Source organism: Pleuronectes platessa, chromosome 13 (assembly GCF_947347685.1).
Source record: "Pleuronectes platessa chromosome 13, fPlePla1.1, whole genome shotgun sequence".
NCBI classification, from domain to species: Eukaryota; Metazoa; Chordata; class Actinopteri; order Pleuronectiformes; family Pleuronectidae; genus Pleuronectes; species Pleuronectes platessa.
Window position 1 is genome coordinate 8,751,966 of NC_070638.1, and position 17,918 is coordinate 8,769,883.

A 17,918-nucleotide genomic window follows, 5' to 3' on the forward strand; every position below is an offset into this window, starting at 1 on the left:
TTTGAACTTTGATTAACGTCCATGTTACAGACTCCGATTGCAGCACATAAGAGCAACATTTTGCCTACAGAACAACAAATTCATCCAAAATGTTGAAACATGTCTGTGTGGAAAAGTGTTCCGATCTAATGAGCTACATTCGTTTTTACAGAATGTAATCTATAGTGTTTGGGAGTTGTTTGTCTCAATAGGCTGTAGTAATCAAAAGTAATGAACCTATTATGAGCAGGACCTCGGAGGGCCCGGCGTGGCATTAAGAGTGTGGCACATAAAAGGTTTATTAAAGGAAATTAAGGTCCATCACTGCCACACCTGCTCCCCTATTATAAATGTATGACAGGTCAGTGCCTTCAATCACAACAGCAAACGAGAGAGAGGAGTCATGTTTCCCATTACCAGGGAAAAGTAACAGCATATCCTATGACTCACAGATTTCACTGGCCTGTGACCACTATGCGCCACCATCAGCCCGGAATAATTATGTTTAATAGGTTTTATTTGGGACCCACAAGCAACAGCCAGTGAGAGTGGATGGATTTTAGCAACTATTTTTGTCTAAACACACACAGCGAGGTGCTGTCCTTGCGTCAATATCATTATTTAGAGTCATTACGTTTTACTCACCTTTGAAACTTTTCCCTCGAACATTATACTTTATGTGTATGAATATTATGGCTCTTTTAGGAGCTGCCAGAGATGCTGCCGTGCATACAAATTTTACGGTTGACTGGCTTTTGGGTGACTGACGAAAAAATCCACTGCTATGTTTAAGCTCTTTTTTACATTTAGAATAAAATAAATCAGTTGTGGCTCATGTGTATTTTCAATGTTTTATTTATTTACAGATGGAGTGTGATGGTGAGGAGCAAACCATGAACACATGTAACAGTAGCACAGGTGAGTACAGCTTTTAGTTTTAGTGTAACACCACACACGCACATACACACACACACACACACGCACACACTTACTCCACTTACCACCATGGGTTAGGGGTATCAGTTCAACAATTCAACTTTATAACTGTCAATTTTATGTATTATCTTACCGGTCTGAAGAGCACTGCACTGCCATTTCATTATTCAGAGGGGAATAACTTCATTAAATTGGAACACTGGCTCAAATTAGTTAAGGAGTGTGCATATGTTGTGTGATTGAAAACCTCTAGACTGGATATGTCATTATGCAAGTGTGCGGGGCCTCTGAGGCTCGCCGGCTCACGTTAGAGCTATTACTACATTTGAGGAAATTCATGAAAAGTGTTATTATTGGTTGTGCTTCATGGGAGCACGGGTAGAACTTGTGAATGAGATTGATGCGGGCCTCTGGGAAAAATTGATTTAGCCTTTAGATCATGTTGTTTGTCCCTCAGAGAACGAGCAAACTGAATGAAAAGCTTTTCAGATCAATGAAGAGACCACTTCTCCGTCCTTATGCTGATTGTACCCGATGGCATTGTAAAAGAGAATACAATATATGGTAAAAGGCTGGATGAGGCGGTGTTAGCCCTGCTGCTATCATCCCGAAAACATTATCTCCAAAACAAATATTTGAAGAACGTCGTAAAATTTCATTAGTGATAGCCCAAAAGTGGTGAGTCACCTTGGACCTTTGATGAAGAATATATTGACAGATGCTGCTCTACTGTAGTGGAAATGTAAACATGACTTTTTTATCTGTTCTATCTTGGCCTTTATTTCACAGGGCTGGCCGACTGCATGGCTGACACTCACAGGTACAATATAAATGATGTGAACAGTTGTTCATGTTTGTCTTAAAGTCTTAAATTTTTGTTGTTGAACATTACAATGAGCCAACTGAAGCCTCTGCTGACCCTGCTGTGCTTTTTGTCTGCTCCCCTCTTCCCTCCAGCCCATATGGGTCCATGGCGAGGAAGAGGAGTGCTCAGGAAGGGGTGCAGGGCGCCCCCGTCAACAAGAGAAAGTCCCTGCTGATGAAGCCCCGCCACTACAGCCCCAGCGAGGCATGTGAAGAGGAGAGCGAGGACCTGGCACCGCCACAGGACAAAGAAGAGCTGAGGAACATTGACACTCCAGCAGGTAAACAGATGTCCTGTTGTTTTGTCTGTTTTGATGAACAATTGACGCTGAATTTTAAAATCCCATCTGTTGCATTCATATTTCCCTCCCTCTGCCATCAGCCAGCAGCCGCAGTCATTGTGCAGTGGAAGTGAAAGACTACACTGCTGGGTCCACATTAGTTGTGTCTCACGTCCACAAATTGAAGTTTTGACAGCTGATCTGCCATGATATTTTTGGCGTGGCTTTACCCTCGTTTGATGAGGCCAGATTTCAGACCCCTCATCTGTCCTCATTCAATAGCCAGTTCAATCCCATTGAATGCATAGAATGAACATTTGAATGGGGGAGTGCACCAGTTCACTTTGATTTAAATTAAACTTCCTCCACTCTTTTATATAGAATGGTTATTGAAGTGGCCTATTGTGAAAAACAAATGAGTTGTCAGCACCGCTTGGCTTGGCTTGGTTGTTGTTGTTTATTTTTTACAAAGATTTCATCAGCCACAGGAGGATTTCATCAACAACAGTTAAAACTGTTTATTTTCACTTATGCCGCTGTCCCTTTCAATAGTGAAAATATTTTAATTTTTTCCCAATGAATTGTATTTTGTGCATTTGGCAACAATGCTTGTGGTGTACATGTGCATTCTCACCCACTATAATCTGCACTGATTTGGTATATTTTTAACGATGTAACTAAGCAACAAACGTAATTGTCCCTTTCAAAAGCTTTTGTTGGGCCCTCTAACACAGTCTAATACATAATTAGGCATAATGTCTACAGCTCATTATAGTACACATGTGTGTAGTTAAATGGACCAGGAGAGTAGCTCACTGAATTGTGTGGATTCATTGGAAATGGAATTTATTTGTTTCCTGAGTTCATATTACATTACAATTATCTAAGTAATTCACTGTGCATCATCAGTTTTTCCTTTTGTTGTTGTGTATTCTGGACATGTTTTTGTTTTATCACCCCACATTGATTGACTGCTGTATATATTCGCCATCTGAACCTGATATTCAGGGGACGATAGCTTTAAAACAAAACAAATCCAGCCAGTGTAAAAAAAAAAAAAGGTCTAATGAGTGTCAAATGAACACGGATAATGATAGAAACATATTCACAACATGTTTTGCTGTTATCAGATTTGGGGCCTATTTTCTGTGGGAAAATGAAAAATTGGAAAAAGTGAACCGCAGGCATTATGAATTTTTGCAGTGGGAAGCTGGTCATATCTGCATTTTAACAAAAAGGGAGGAAAATAAGCCCCTCGTTTGGTCGAGCCACACTGTGTTCAACTCCAGCCAACTGCAGCCCTGCTGCAGAGTGCTGGTAATGGCTATTCTGGAGTACAAACTGTTCACCTGTTCCAACACACAAACCACTGGAGGGATCCAAGTTTTTTTCCTCAATCTCTTTCCCTTTTTGCACTTGTGTGTGTATGTGCGTGTGTGTGTGTGTGTGTGTGTGTGTGTGTGTGTGTGTCTGTCTGTCTGTGTATACGTCTGTGTGCTTTTCTGACTGTATGCGGCTGTGTCAGGCCTGGGAGTCCATCTGGATGAAAAACAAAACCCTTGTTGCTTCCCTCATAAATGTAAATACGTGTAACTGGCTTTAATTTTTCTTCTTCGACAGGGTTTGTCTCCAGACACCCCATTTTCAAATATTGTCCACAGCAGGGAACAGATAGAGACACATTGTAATGTTGCCCGGGAACAGTGTATTTGTCAGACATGTCAAATCCACTGCAAACAAAAATGCCCCAAATCATATGAAACAGTTTTTTTTTTTTTTTGTAGTGCTCGATAATTTCTGTCACATTTTAAGCTCTTTTGCGGAGGATTAAGTTTGTGTGATGCTCCCATTAATGAGAAGAAGCTGCCTGATAATGCCCATATCTGTGTGATTTGACTCTCACACTCTATCGCTATCTATCTTCTCAGTCTATTGAATCCTACTTTGGGGTCAGTCTGTGGTGTCCGGCCACTTAAGAGGATATAGAGTCCAGCCTGCTGAAAGTAAAAACCCTCAAAGTCCAAAGCGCCTTAATCGAGTATAAGTTTCATTGGTTTTGGGGATCAGGGGAGATTTTGTTGAATCAATCCAGATGATATCTTTCCATTGTTAATCACTGACCACGACTTAATATTATCAGTGGCGTTAATAAAGTGTTGTCTCAGATGCATTTTGAGGGATAATAACCCTAACCCTCTTTGTCTGCTCCACCGATCAGACTCTCTGCGTTTCACACAATCTTGTGGCTTTCTGGATTATTCTAAAAGATGCAAGGCCAAAGGTCAATGCTAATTCAATTATTAAGAGCACGCAGCAAACCCAGCTGGAGAAAAGAGAGATTATACAAAATGAGTGTTAAAATTTACCAGGAATCACAAATATATTTCATTAATCTGGAATAATGCATGTAGCGTACACGGTATCTTATCTCACCCACAAGGATTTAAAAAAAGAAGCCTAACGCTCAAAATCTAGTACAGTAATTTATATTATATATGAAAAATATATTAACGTTAGAAAAGCTTTTTTCTAATTTTCTAAAGTTTATTCAATTGTTTTTAACAGTCAGCATTGTATTGGTTTCTTGTGGGTTCATATTTTTCATTAAAAAACAAACAGGAAATGGAGGATATTTTTCTCAATAAGATCCACATCATTCATATAAATGATTTTAATTATATAAAAAAATAGCCTTTTAAAATGTATATTTCAATGAAATTCATTCTTAATTTGGTTGATAGTTGTTATTTGAGTTAAATTAATTGAAAAAAAAGTTTGACAATCTACTACTACTCATAATTTTAAATATATTGAAATATTGAAATATATCTATAATGTATATTAATCTTACTTGTATTTTTGTGGCTATTTTTTGCCACAGTAATTTGTGAAGCTTCTCATTCCTGTTGTGCTTTTGATACTTTCATCCAACAAGTCAGTCAATGTATGGCCGGTTCCTCCTGAACCAAGTTCTGCCAGACCCACGCTCAAACATACACGCTCACAAGCTCACACACACACACACACACACACACACACACACAAACACACACACACACACACACACACACACACACACACACACACACACACACACACACACACACACACACACACACCAGCAGCTCATAGAAATGTCTCTCTATTATCTTGGTGTTTGTGATTTTCTCCATCTGTGTTTTCAAGAATCCTCTTCACTTCCCTTCTTCTAATCAGTAGAAACAACAATTTTTGTGTTTTTAAAATATTTTTCTTCACAGATGACAACATGTTGCTGCTTAGCTTGCATTTAAAAATACACATTACTACTTAAAAACTGATGTTCACTATCCAGTGCACCGTAAATCCCTCCGTAATCTTATTTCAAATCTATTCAGCATTGTTTCTTTAATTGGAGACACAGAGGGCGAAGGAAAACAACAGTGTTCCTCATCTCCAGGTTTCATGTTCCACTAGCAGAGAGAAGGGTCATGTATGTTTTCTAAAAGACTCGAAGAATTACTTGGAAATCTCACAACCTTATGATTTTCATTTCCATTTCAACATGTGTTCTTATAAATCCTCTATGATGGTTATAAAAACATGTTTTTCTGAAGATATTATTCATTGAGAAGTAATAAAGGATTTGGAGAAGATTACAGAGGACAAACAATTCTTATCCTGTGTGTGAGTAAGGGGTCGAAAAGAACATGAAAAACATGTGTAAACTAATATGTGTTTTCTTGTTGTCTTAGATGGAAACTTAAATGCAATGAATGGAGTGGCCAACAGAAATGGCTTCCATGATGCTGCAGCAAAGTCCAACTGGTCAGAAGTTACATCCGATAACTCTCCCCAGTGTGAGCCAGACACATCTGAACCTCTGATGGATCAGGATGAAGAGGAGCTCCTTAATAACGAAGAAGAAGACACAAGTCGAGGCAGGATGAGCGGTACATCTTCGCCTCAGAGTCCAATAGGAGACTTTAGGGAAGCTGAGTGGGAGCCTCTGTCTCTCTCTGCCAGGTTGAATGGCTCAGGCTGCAGTCCCTCCCAGGCCTCAGAAGACCTGTCAGGCAGGAACGGACATGTTAAAGAAGAGCCGCACTCAGAACTAGGGGCTGCGATGGGTAGAGCGAGCATCTTTCAAGCCGAGGCTTTGAGATACAGGCCGCCCCCTACAGAGGAGGACAGCGAGGGGGAGATGGAGGTGGAGAGGCCACCTCGGCTGGACGGCTGGGCGCTGGGCCTCCATGAGAGAGGCCTCGAAATGAGCCGAGGGCGGGTGAACCTCAGCCTGTTGGAGCAGGCCATGGTTTTGCAGACAGAGCAAAGACAGGCCCTGCATCATGCCTACAGGGAAATGGACCGATTCCTCATGGAGCAGATGACCAACGAGAGGAGGCACCACAGGATGATGGACATGGAGGGCAGACTCAGCTATCATGGAGGAAAAGGTAACAATAAAGAGGAAGAGACCTGCAATGTGAAAAGAGATCAGTATACGGGAACAGACCTTTTTCACTATTGTATCTCCATTCAGCGTAAGTCAGATCGACCACTTGTGATTTGGATGATTGGATGCTCAAAAAAACATTAAAGGAATAAAAGAAGCATCCATAGGTTTAAATCGGAAGGAGAAAATCCTCTTAAATACTAAAAACATTTTGGCAACAAGTGAAATAATAAATAAACTGACTCAAATAAAGAAGAACAAATTTTCTGATGGAATTGCTACTACTCAGAATATTGGATTTTGATAGGAATCAACTGGATATTTAACCATGACCATAAGTCTTAAATCCTCCTAAAGTACCTCTCATGTTTCCCTCTGATTCTTCAAATGACTGCGGCTAAATGTGTAATCCTAGATGTAATCTTTCGATGGATGGGAATTAAGAAGTGAATGCTCTGTGTTGAACTGCAGCCTTAACTAAAATGAGAGATTAATAGATGCGTTTTGTGAAAAAAAAGTGTCTGCCTTCTCATGATATTTCAATCTGTGGACTTATGTTCAATACGTATATGGGACAAGAGCATTATATGCAGGATATATATCACATTTCTTGGCGGAACACAAAGTTTGTTTATGCATCAGTATTTTGAATCTATTACATTTTTTGTCTTATTGTGCTGTGTCTACAGATTCTCCCAGGACTGATAAAAAGGATATAAAGTGTCCGACCCCTGGTTGTGACGGAACCGGACATGTCACCGGCCTTTACCCACATCACAGGAGTTTGTCTGGGTGTCCTCACAAAGTCCGAGTTCCTCCAGAGAGTAAGTCGCACCAGCGGTATAACGGATGATTAAAACTGCCAGTTTTAGGATTTACAATCAGCCCCAGTTATTGAAATCCTCTTAGCACGAGCCCAAAGAATAGAAAGACCTGCTCATACGTTTAGTTCAATTCAAAGATGAGCTTGAAACTTTTCAAATAAACTTAAAGGATTTCTTTCTCTCACCCCCTCTCTCTTTCTCGTAATGTGCGAATATTGAATTCTCCTTCCCCCCCCACACATTGGCGATTGTTAAGTCATTTCAATATAACTCAACAAACATTCAACATTAAACAGTAATGTTACAAAAGGAACAGAAAAAGTAATTAACTTTTTCAAAAAAGCGCATGCTCTTAGACTGGAGGCAGTATTTGCAAATCAAAGGGCTAGCTAACGCAGAATTCAAAAATAAATAGACAACTCTAACAAACTAATTGGAGAATATGTACAGAAAAGAAGTTTCTAAGGATACAGAGCGGACCTTTAACGACGCGCTTGTTTTGAAGAATATAATCAGCAGTCTTGTTACTCCCCTCTTTGCACTAAGCTATTTACATTTCAGCCACATTACAGCGTTCCTCGTAGTGAGAAAGCCTTTTGCTTTTTTCCGTCTGTCTCTGTAGGATCTTTGCTCTATAGTCTCTAATGTACCAACCAGTTACATAAAGCTCTGTTTAATGTATGAAAATGTATTATTTCCTAAATACACTGTAAATACATAAATATAAATATATATATATGCATGTGTTTACCATATTATAATTTGTCAGCTTCCCTATGTTTCTCATGTTGAATTATTCTGGACATATTTATTTTACCACAACTATCTCCTTTGTGCCCCCCCTAGTCCTGGCCATGCATGAGAACGTCCTCAAGTGCCCCACACCCGGGTGCACAGGAAGAGGCCATGTCAACAGCAACCGTAGCACCCACCGGAGGTACATCCACACGGGAGAGCCATTAGAAAATCTGTATACCCTGTTCATAGATGAGTTACAGTATTAGGCTAATGTGTTTGATTTCCTCCCCGACCAGTCTCTCAGGCTGCCCTATCGCCGCCGCAGTGAAAGTTTCCAAACCTCAGGATGACGTCCTGAAATGCAGACAAACACCTGACCGCTCACCAAGGTATAATGCCAGATAACGTGGGGGATTTTCTCCGCTCTCAGTGTGGTCACATGTGCAGAGAAATAACTGTGACAGGCGGCACACTCAGCTCTGTAGTGGACTAAAGTTGTAAACGCTGAACTGAGGTTATGCAAAAAAGTGATAAACACTATTATTGTTGAAGAGAGTGTGGGATATTTTTATTCACTGATCCCAGCAGAACGCACATAGTCTATTTTCAGCTTTCCAGGCAGACATAAGCAATGGTTGCTGGTCCTGTGAGCTCCTCTCTATTAGAGATGATAAAAGAGCAGAACTCTTTGTTCCCTGTGGATATATCATGGGCAGGATGCCCACTCCTACTATATTAATTAGTCTGGCAACCTGGCTGTGGATCTACAACACTCATCAGATCCCAGACTCATGTGTACAAAAGTGCTGGCGTCCCTGAATGGTTTAAAACAATGTCTATTCTTAACTACTTCATATGAACTTGTGAGGAATCTTATTATACAGGATTTACACAATAAAATATTAAGTCTCTCTCTCTCTCTCTCTTTTTTTTCTTTCTGCAGAGCCATTGGCTTGATGAAGAAGTTTGAGATGAACCAGTTGAACTACAGGCTCTCTCATCCAGTAGCAGCTTTGCAAACCAGTCTCACAAAAGACATGGACAAGTTCAGCAGGATCCGCTTTGATTACGCCAGCTTTGATGCACAGGTCTTCGGCAAGCAGCCTCTGACGGGGACCAACCAGGACCAGGATATGTCACATTTCCCAGATTGTAAGCTTTATATATTTTGTAAGATGAACATTTTTTGTCATATGTTTGCAGAATGTAGACTTAGTTTTAGCCCCCAAATGAATAATAATCTTTTTCCAGATATCATGTTTATCAGTTTGTTCTTGCTTAAGGGTTTCCACATTTTTCAGTTCAGTGATTACTTAAACTTGTGTTCCTATTAAGTTTGGTAGAACACCTGGTGTCTCAGCAACTAAATTATTCACCAATTATTTGTTGTTTAGCCCCTCAGCAGTATCCTGGCTTCCTCGGTGCTCCAGGTGGCCGATTGACCACCTCTGGACAGCACAGCCCGCCGAGTGAATTCATAAAAGAAGATGGTCTCCAAGCTGAAGCTACGACTGCCGCCATCCTTAACCTCTCCACTCACTACCGGAAGAACATGGAGGCGGTCGCCGGCCGGCCCTTGGCAACCTCCACAAAGGTAATCAAATTAGACCACTTGGAAAGGTTTTTAATGTGGTCATTTTAAAGGAACTCTGATTTGTGTATAAAAAGGGAAGACATCAAAAGACAAAATTTGGCAAAGGGAACCTGGTGTTCTGATGGCAGAAAAACAAGGAGGTTTCCACTCCGTAAAGCTTTAATGGACACACGTGAAAATCCGTGTAATCACGTCAAAAGACGAAATACAATAAGCCTTCCTTCCCAATTACAAATACTCCTCTATTTTTTTTATAAAACATGTGGTATTGTATTTAGTTTCGACATCAGCTGGCATGTAAAAACCCTGAACTGTTGTCTGAAAATGCATCTTGCCCACTGCAGATGGCTGAGGATATTTTGCTTAGTTATGTGATCCAGCAGAGGCTGTGTGTCTACACCAGATAGTCTTAAAAAGCGTTTTAATGGATTAAGCCAATCAGCTAAAGGAGTTAACATCTGAAAAGTTTAATTCGCACAAAATCCAAACTCTTTAATGGAAATGAGCGCGGTCCAAAATCTCTTCAGCTGTCTGCGTCTCCGACCCAGCATTGTGTTCAAACTCACTTGGTGATTAATATTGATCACATTCTGTGGGTTACATACACCGTACTGTAGATGATTCAAGGTTTCCACACCTACACAGCACAGATCCTTGTCTCCCAGCTTGGTGAGCTGAGAATGTGGCCCTGTACCAGGTACCAGCCCACTGAATGAATAAAACAGTGTTAGCAAGTTAATCATCTGCTCTCATTTACAGCTTAGTTGTCTTGGAGAGACACATAAAGAACAGCTTTCCAGTCTGAAAAAGGGGGCCATATTTAGAGCGTTATATGGTGTTGCATGCTTTACCTTATCTGCATATGTATATTACACTTTGAAATATCTGACACACAAAAAAATCATCCCTTTAGTGAGTGGAAACTAAGCCGATATACTAATTTAACAGTGCAAGAGTCTGAAATTACATCATTAATTAATTAGTAAGAGCAAAAAAAGAACAAAATCCTTAGTTTTAGTTTTTAGCCATAAAACAAAAGTCTAAATAAATCACAGAAAGTCACCGGTGTTGTTTTGATTAGGTACACACATCATGAACGGCTGCATAATTAAAGTGGACAGCCACATCCAATGTTCATGAAAATTATACCCTTTAATTAATCTGAAAGGCTCCCCCTTTGTTGCAAAAAAATACTGATGTATAGGCTTTAATGAAACATATGCGTGGAATAATTGGTTCCATTTATGGGAAAGGATTTCACCATTTAATGAGGTAAAACTTTTAATACCATAAAACAGCCATAAGTCATCGGGCGATTGCATTTCAGCACAAAAAACGACAAACACATCTGTCAGCGGGGGGAAACTTATGCCACATTAAGCTTTTTAATTTTTGCTATAATAATGATGACCTAAAACCAGCAGCCCCCGCCACCCCCCACCCCCCCACCCCTCACTCGCGCCCCACACCCCACCCCACCCCCAGCTGCCATCTTGGTTGTGTGTCCTAGAAAACAGATGACACAGCTGTCACTGAAAAACTACACACCAGTGATTATTTTTTTGTGTTCAGCAGAATTAGCGCTGGCTTAGTTTGGTACTTTGTCTCGTGTGAGATAACCACTGTCTGTTTTATATACTTTTAAATTTTGTGGCTGAATTTTCCCATGTTTATAAAGAAATTTCAAATGAAACATAGCGTTGCCTTCACATCAATCAGGCATCTCAATGTTTTACTTAAAAATACTAACAGATTGATTAAAAAATGTAATAATTTGTTTTCACGCGCTACACATACAAGACATATTTTATTTATTTTATTTACTCTCCCCCAACATGATGTTATCAATTGAAAGATGAAATCATTTTTGTCTTTAGGACATGCTAATAGAAGTGGATGAAAATGGCACCTTGGACTTGAGCATGAAGAAATGTAAAGAGAGTGCGAAAGCCCAGACGAAGCCACCTTCAGACGACCCGCTGTCTCCCCCCGAGTCCACTGTGGCCAAAGGCGGCAGCGTGCTCATCAGCCCCGCCTTCTACCAGCCGCTGTGTGAGAGGGACAGCTGGGAGAGCCCCATCCCCGTCAACTTCAGCAAAGTGCACGTTTTACAGGAGAGAGAGGTAAAGAAAAAACTAAGCAGCAACTGACATTTTAAATCTAATTCAAAAATGTAAGATGATCATAGAGCACATGAGGGACGTGGAGGAGGAGAATTTATTAAGGGGCCTTTGGTTTTACACTTATGAGTTTGTAAATAGTCACAAAACTAATACATTTCAATTACAGTGCTCAAATAAAACAATGAGACTGAGCAACACTTTCATAGAATGGAAGTAAAAGACGGTGTGTGTGTGTGTGTATATAAGAGTTTCATAGGTTTCCAGGTCAGCAAGGCCTGGGTCAGAAATATTGAGGTCAAGTCTTCCAACCCCCCCCCCCCCTAATTATTCAACTGTCGAAACATATTATATACACATTCAATTCAAGTAATTCCTTATCATGTTATAAAATTACATAGTTCTATCAAGGAAACATAATAAGGATGTTTTTATCTAGTCTCCACACATCACTTGATGAATGAGGCTCAATCTGGGCTGCAAAGGTTTTTTTCTTTTCTTCATTTAACAAGTGCAATTTGTGTGTAGTTGATATCATGAGTTTTTCCATTGACCTGCTTTTAAATCACACAACATCTGGTGACTGCACCGACTTGTCTGTGGAAAAAAAAGAGGAAATCCATACGTCCTGTCCATACATCATAAATACTATGTGGATTAAGTATGACTTTAAATGGATGTATGATTTACTACAGTATAAGTATCCTTAAGCGTAATCTCTTTGCATTGCTCTCTAACCCACAGGGCTTTTGTTTTAAGAGTATTATACCCTGGTTTTCATTAATTATTCACTTTTAGGTCATTGCAGATTGTTTTCAGGTTTCTTATTTTGGAGTCTTAGTCACTTTTTTTTCTCCTTTATCTCATCTTTCTCCGCAGGAAGATTACGATCAGGTCTCCTTGGAGGACCAGCACTATCTAGGAGACGGCAGCATGTTAAGCCCCAAAACCAAGCTGCTATTACGAGACTCAAAGAAAGAGCTTTTGAGGTATGTTGCGTCTATGACTGAAAGTTCTCGAGGCACATTTACTCAGTCAGCTGTGCATAACGCGAGCTTCCCTTTCAGTTGGCAGATGGTCAGTATCAAAGATTAAAAAAACGGGGGGGGGGGGACTGTAACTCCAAACCATACCTTTTGTGTAAATTGGACAGCTTTGATACAAGTGAGACAAAACACACCAATGAAACTCTGTGTGTTACATATGATTGCACCTGGTATGTCTACAGGTTCATGTGGAGGAGAAATTTGAAATTTGAAAGTGAGTTTTCTCCCTGTATGTCCCGTACAAGCTTACAACTCTTGATTCTTGTAGTAATAGAGTGCATGCTCTGCTGGGTCTCCTCTTGAGAATCACACCACGAGAAAAAAGTAGGAATCCTCTAGTTTCCGCAGCAAAGCACCCCCACCCCCCTACCCCCCCTCGATTTTCCTCAGTGACACTCAGAGACAAAAATACAAAATAATAATTTTCTACTAAACTTCCCGCTATACTAACTCTTTTATTTTATTATCTTTTAATGCCCATGAAAAGGTTCTCAGTGTCAAAGACAAAGATTCAGTTCAAGCTTTGCAAAGTCTGTGGGAAGTGGAGTAATCTGTGTATTAAATGCTTTGTGCTCTCCTGCAGCTGTCCGACCCCAGGCTGTGACGGCAGCGGCCATGTGACGGGGAATTATGCATCACATCGGAGGTACTGAAATTAATTACACTCTTATTAGCACCAGCCATAGCAAATATATAGACAAGGGAAACTGTGCTGATTGTTTAATTGTGCTGATTGTTCCAGTTGAAAATGTCACATAGCGTGTGTTCTTAGATCTCATGTCATTGCTTTTCCACACTGGTGACTGGAAAAAGCTTCTTCTTTTTTTCACAAGGAGGCAGTGGAATTGTGTTTTTTAAATATTTTTGTATAAATATGCGTTGAGACATTGTATTGAGATTATTTAATTCGGCTGTGATCAAAGAGTGCATTAAAATGACTGTTAGCTCCTTATCCTCTCTAGTGTGTCTGGATGTCCCCTGGCTGACAAAACACTCAAATCACTGATGGCAGCCAACTCTCAGGAACTAAAGTACGTGTTTTGAAAACTGCTAAAGGATTTTTCACGTTAAACTAGGCAGCTTGTTTTTTTTTTTTGTCTTAGCGAAGGGCTGCTGAGTTCAATGCTTTCCTTTCCTCTCCTCTCCTCTCCTTTCCTTTCCCACTCTCATATCCCCCCACACTCCACATGAAGTTGTTTGCTATTTGCACTCTCTCTCTGCATATTAGCATGAATCCTTCGCTCCGCTCTGCTCGCAGTCTTTTGCTGTAAAAAGCACCTGGTCTCTGTGTCTCTCCACCTGCAGGTGCCCAACACCTGGTTGTGATGGATCTGGACATGTGACTGGGAACTATGCTTCGCACAGAAGGTAACGGAGGAAAAAAAGCCACCGCAACTGAGCATGAAATACATTTTGTCAGATGTATGACATTCAAACAGATGGTGAAATTCTCACTTTATATCGCAAACATGTTGCACTTTTTGAGTTCTTGTTTTTTTACTCATTTTGTTGGCTGCATTTCCTATCGATGTGTCTATGTCACATAGCTTGCATCCATATAGATTTCATGTCATTTCTTTTCCACACTGGTAACAGGAAAAAGATTATTTCTCACGAGGAGGAAGTGTTTTCAAATCATTTGGATAGAGTGATACATTGTGTTGGCATTATTTAACTTGTCTATCCATCTCTATAAATTATATTAAAGCTTTTCCATTTATTTCGCTCCATCTATATTTTTATAAATTAAGATTTGGTTAAACACTGAACATTTAAATTCCACAAGCTACTGCCTGTATGATTTGAGCCTTTGTTTAGATTTTCCTTCATGTTAACCGATTGTATTTATCCGACCGTTCCTAGCTTGTCAGGATGTCCACGTGCCAGAAAAGGAGGTTTGAAGCTCACACCAAACAAGGATGACAAAGATGAGCCAGAGCTTAAGTAAGATTTTTATTTTTTTCTCATCCTATGCTGTCGCTGTCATGTTTTTGTGTTTAAAAAATAAAACAAGAAACATTGTTGAAATGTGTCATGCGCTTGTGCCGGGGGGGGTGGGGGGGCATTATACCTGCAGGCCATTAAGTTAAACAAAGAAAATAATACTTCTCTTGTCGGAACATTAGTGAATTATTTTCTAAGGATTAGCAGTGTGGTTTTGTGGGATTTTTTTTTCAGGGCTTTTTATATTTTTTTGCTATTTTCTGAATGGAATATCTGGCTTATCACTCTTCACCGAGAGCTTCCTTTGTAATTACAGGGAACTAAGAAAATGTTGAATGGCCTGCTCTGATGGCATTGCACTCATTTGCAGCTTAATCACTGCTGCCTGTGAAAGTGTTATTGGAAAAAATATAATGTAATTGATTTGCAGTTTAAATCCAAAGTCAGATATATGAGCCCTTGTTTACTTATACATCTGGACACTGATTTTTCTTTTTAATTACTAATGCAAGGGCACGAGCTTAGGAATTAGACTGGAATAGATCTCATACACATTAAGAGAGAATGGGAGAGACAGGGGGAGGGTAGTCCCTAGATTATTGTAAACAGTGGGCCATATGGGATGCCTCCATTGTCCTGGTGCCTTGCATCAAGCTTCATACCTGTGGTAGATGTAAGTAATGGGACCGGTGTTGTTTTGTCCTCTAAGTGCTGCCGTGCTGTCGAGTAACAAAATGCTGAAACAGGCTTTTTGCAGCAGCACTCTGCAGCGCCGCGTGCCATTTGTATCATCTCAGGTGACCTTTCACCTTTATCAATAAGGGAAAGGGTGAGCCACCTCCAAATTACATTCTTTCGCATGAGGGGATACATGACAATTATCTGTAATTCATGTCACTCCATTACTGACCTGCAGAAAACAGACCTGAAAACACAACTGACAAACTCAGTGATATTCAGCGCCAGTTGTGCTTGTGCTTTTTCAAGCGCAAATATCAGTCACCTGCGAATCCGTGCACCGAACGCAGCGTCCGTTCAGACTCAAGTTTCCGTGGATTAGTAACTTGTAGTTAATGTGATTATTTGAGTCCATTTGTAGTTTTGGCGACTTCATTTTTAATCAGCATTTGGCTGCGGATTAATCAACGTAATGGTTAACAAATCTTCCGGTCTAGTTATTGAAAGAGAGATTTTGTCATAATCTCAGTGAATGATTTAGTTTCGTGTTTTTGCAGTTGAACAACAAAGTGGTTGCTATTTGGTGCAATTAAAATGTTTCAGAAATTGAAATTGCGTACATGTTTCCTGTGTGACTCAGTCCTGTGAACAGATTTATAACATGCACAACTCTTTGCTGGTTTCTCTTGTAGGTGTCCAGTTATTGGATGTGACGGACAGGGCCATATATCGGGAAAATACACATCCCACCGCAGTGCAGGCAGTTGTCCACTCGCTGCCAAAAGACAGAAGGAGTCGTCCATCAACGGGCTGCCCTTTGCCTGGAAGGCCAATAAACAGGAACTGCCCCATTGTCCCTTGCCTGGCTGCAACGGCCTTGGACACGCCAATAATGTGTTTGCCACTCACAGAAGGTGAGGTCGCCTGTCCTCCATTTTATCTCTAAACAATGCTGCTGGTGGACATGTTGCTTTCTTACAATGGCACCTTGTTTACCCCCGTTCACAGTCTCTGTTTGTGATGAAGTTTGCTGATGCTTTTGCACCTAAACTGATTTGTATTTGTGTCCTGCTGAATTAGCTTGTCAGGTTGCCCACTGAACGCACAGAGCATCAAGAAGAAACACTCCGAGGAAGAGATGATGACTATCAAACTGAAAGCCAGCAGTGGTAAGCTATACTCAGACGTAGAGTGTGGTGCGAAAATATGAGTATTTAACTGTTATATATATAAAAATGTTAACAATATCAACAATAACATGAATATCAGCAGTTTGAACATGATAGATTATCTGTTTTGACTCAGGCGTTGAAGACACAGACGACGTTCAGCATTTGGATCATGAAATAGAGGAACTGAATGAGTCCAACATGAAGATAGAAGCAGACATGATGCAACTCCAAACCCAGGTTAGTCTCTACTCCCACAAGTTCTCTCTGGGGACGGACAGCTCGAGATCTTCGCTCGCTCGGTTTGACAAGCGTCTTTATTTATTTTTTGTCTTTGTACACGAAAGCAGATCTCGTCCATGGAGTGTAACCTGAAGACAATTGAGGAGGAGAACAAGATGATCGAACAGCACAACGACAGCCTTCTGAAGGAGCTCGCTTGCCTCAGCCAAGCTCTCATAAACAGTCTAACTGACATTCAGCTGCCTCAAATGGTACAGTAAGCCTCTACCACAGACTCCACCACAACTCATTATATCTAACCTGTCCTGGAAGAAATCTTGTATGAATTGTCTTGTTGTGCTGTTGTCACTAATAGTTTGACGTGTTTGTGTTGCAGGGACCCATCAGTGAGCATAATTTTGAAGCCTATGTGAACACATTAACTGACATGTACAACAACTCGGAGCATGAATACTCTCCGGAGTGCAAGGCCCTCTTGGATAATATCAAACAGGCTATTAAGGGCATCCATGTTTAAGCTGTGGAGCTACCAAGAGGTTCCTTCGACTTGGGATAATGGCACTAGATAGCTCCATTTCACTGAAGAGTGCTGGCTTGGCTGCATGTGCAAGACGAGGCTTTTGGAAATGCGTTTGGCATTTCCCGGTAAACACACTGCACTGAGAAAATGACCAGCCGGATCTGTAATGCTTTTACTGTTTCTGCATTCACTTGATAGGTTTACCCTGGTGAGATTCTTACCCCTCTTGCACTTAATTATTTTGTATGGTTTGCTTGATTTTAATCTGTATGTGTTCATGTCATTATTATATTATCGCTATTTATTATTATTATTATTATATTTGTTCATCAGTGTATTTATTTCCTCTATTTTTATTTATTTCTTGAATTGTAAATGATTAATATCTGAGAAATCTGTTTTACTTTCTGCACATTGTAAATAACATAGAAGCACATTCCAATTTCATGGCATACTTTCGCCATCTAGTGTTGAAAAAAGGTATATTATTATTATTATCATTATTATTATTATCAGACGATAAGTTGGATCTCTCTTCAAAGTTTAA

General features: G+C 40.2%; 1 protein-coding gene across 1 annotated transcript; it reads left to right on the plus strand.

The window, feature by feature from the left end:
• The first annotated feature begins 1,872 nt into the window (after window positions 1–1,872).
• On the plus strand, window positions 1,873–17,664 carry st18 (ST18 C2H2C-type zinc finger transcription factor). Its single transcript, XM_053438392.1, has 18 exons — window positions 1,873–2,060; window positions 5,795–6,496; window positions 7,185–7,319; window positions 8,166–8,256; window positions 8,354–8,446; window positions 9,001–9,209; window positions 9,452–9,651; window positions 11,529–11,774; window positions 12,651–12,760; window positions 13,401–13,463; window positions 13,780–13,848; window positions 14,123–14,185; window positions 14,681–14,761; window positions 16,132–16,353; window positions 16,520–16,608; window positions 16,745–16,848; window positions 16,956–17,102; window positions 17,228–17,664. The coding sequence occupies exons 1-18, from the start codon at window positions 1,886–1,888 to the stop codon at window positions 17,366–17,368; spliced, it is 2,940 nt and encodes a 979-aa protein (XP_053294367.1). The 5' UTR covers window positions 1,873–1,885; the 3' UTR covers window positions 17,369–17,664.
• The last annotated feature ends 254 nt before the right edge of the window (window positions 17,665–17,918 follow it).

What these genes read in the sequence shown, in the direction of transcription:
- st18 (XM_053438392.1), top strand. Translation starts at nt 1,886, where the DNA reads ATGGCGAGGAAGAGGAGTGCTCAGGAAGGGGTGCAGGGCGCCCCCGTC. An exon ending in CAGCTATCATGGAGGAAAAG is followed by an intron (nt 6,497 to 7,184) that starts GTAACAATAAAG and finishes CTGTGTCTACAG; the next exon opens with ATTCTCCCAGGACTGATAAA. An exon ending in ACGTTTTACAGGAGAGAGAG is followed by an intron (nt 11,775 to 12,650) that starts GTAAAGAAAAAA and finishes CTTTCTCCGCAG; the next exon opens with GAAGATTACGATCAGGTCTC.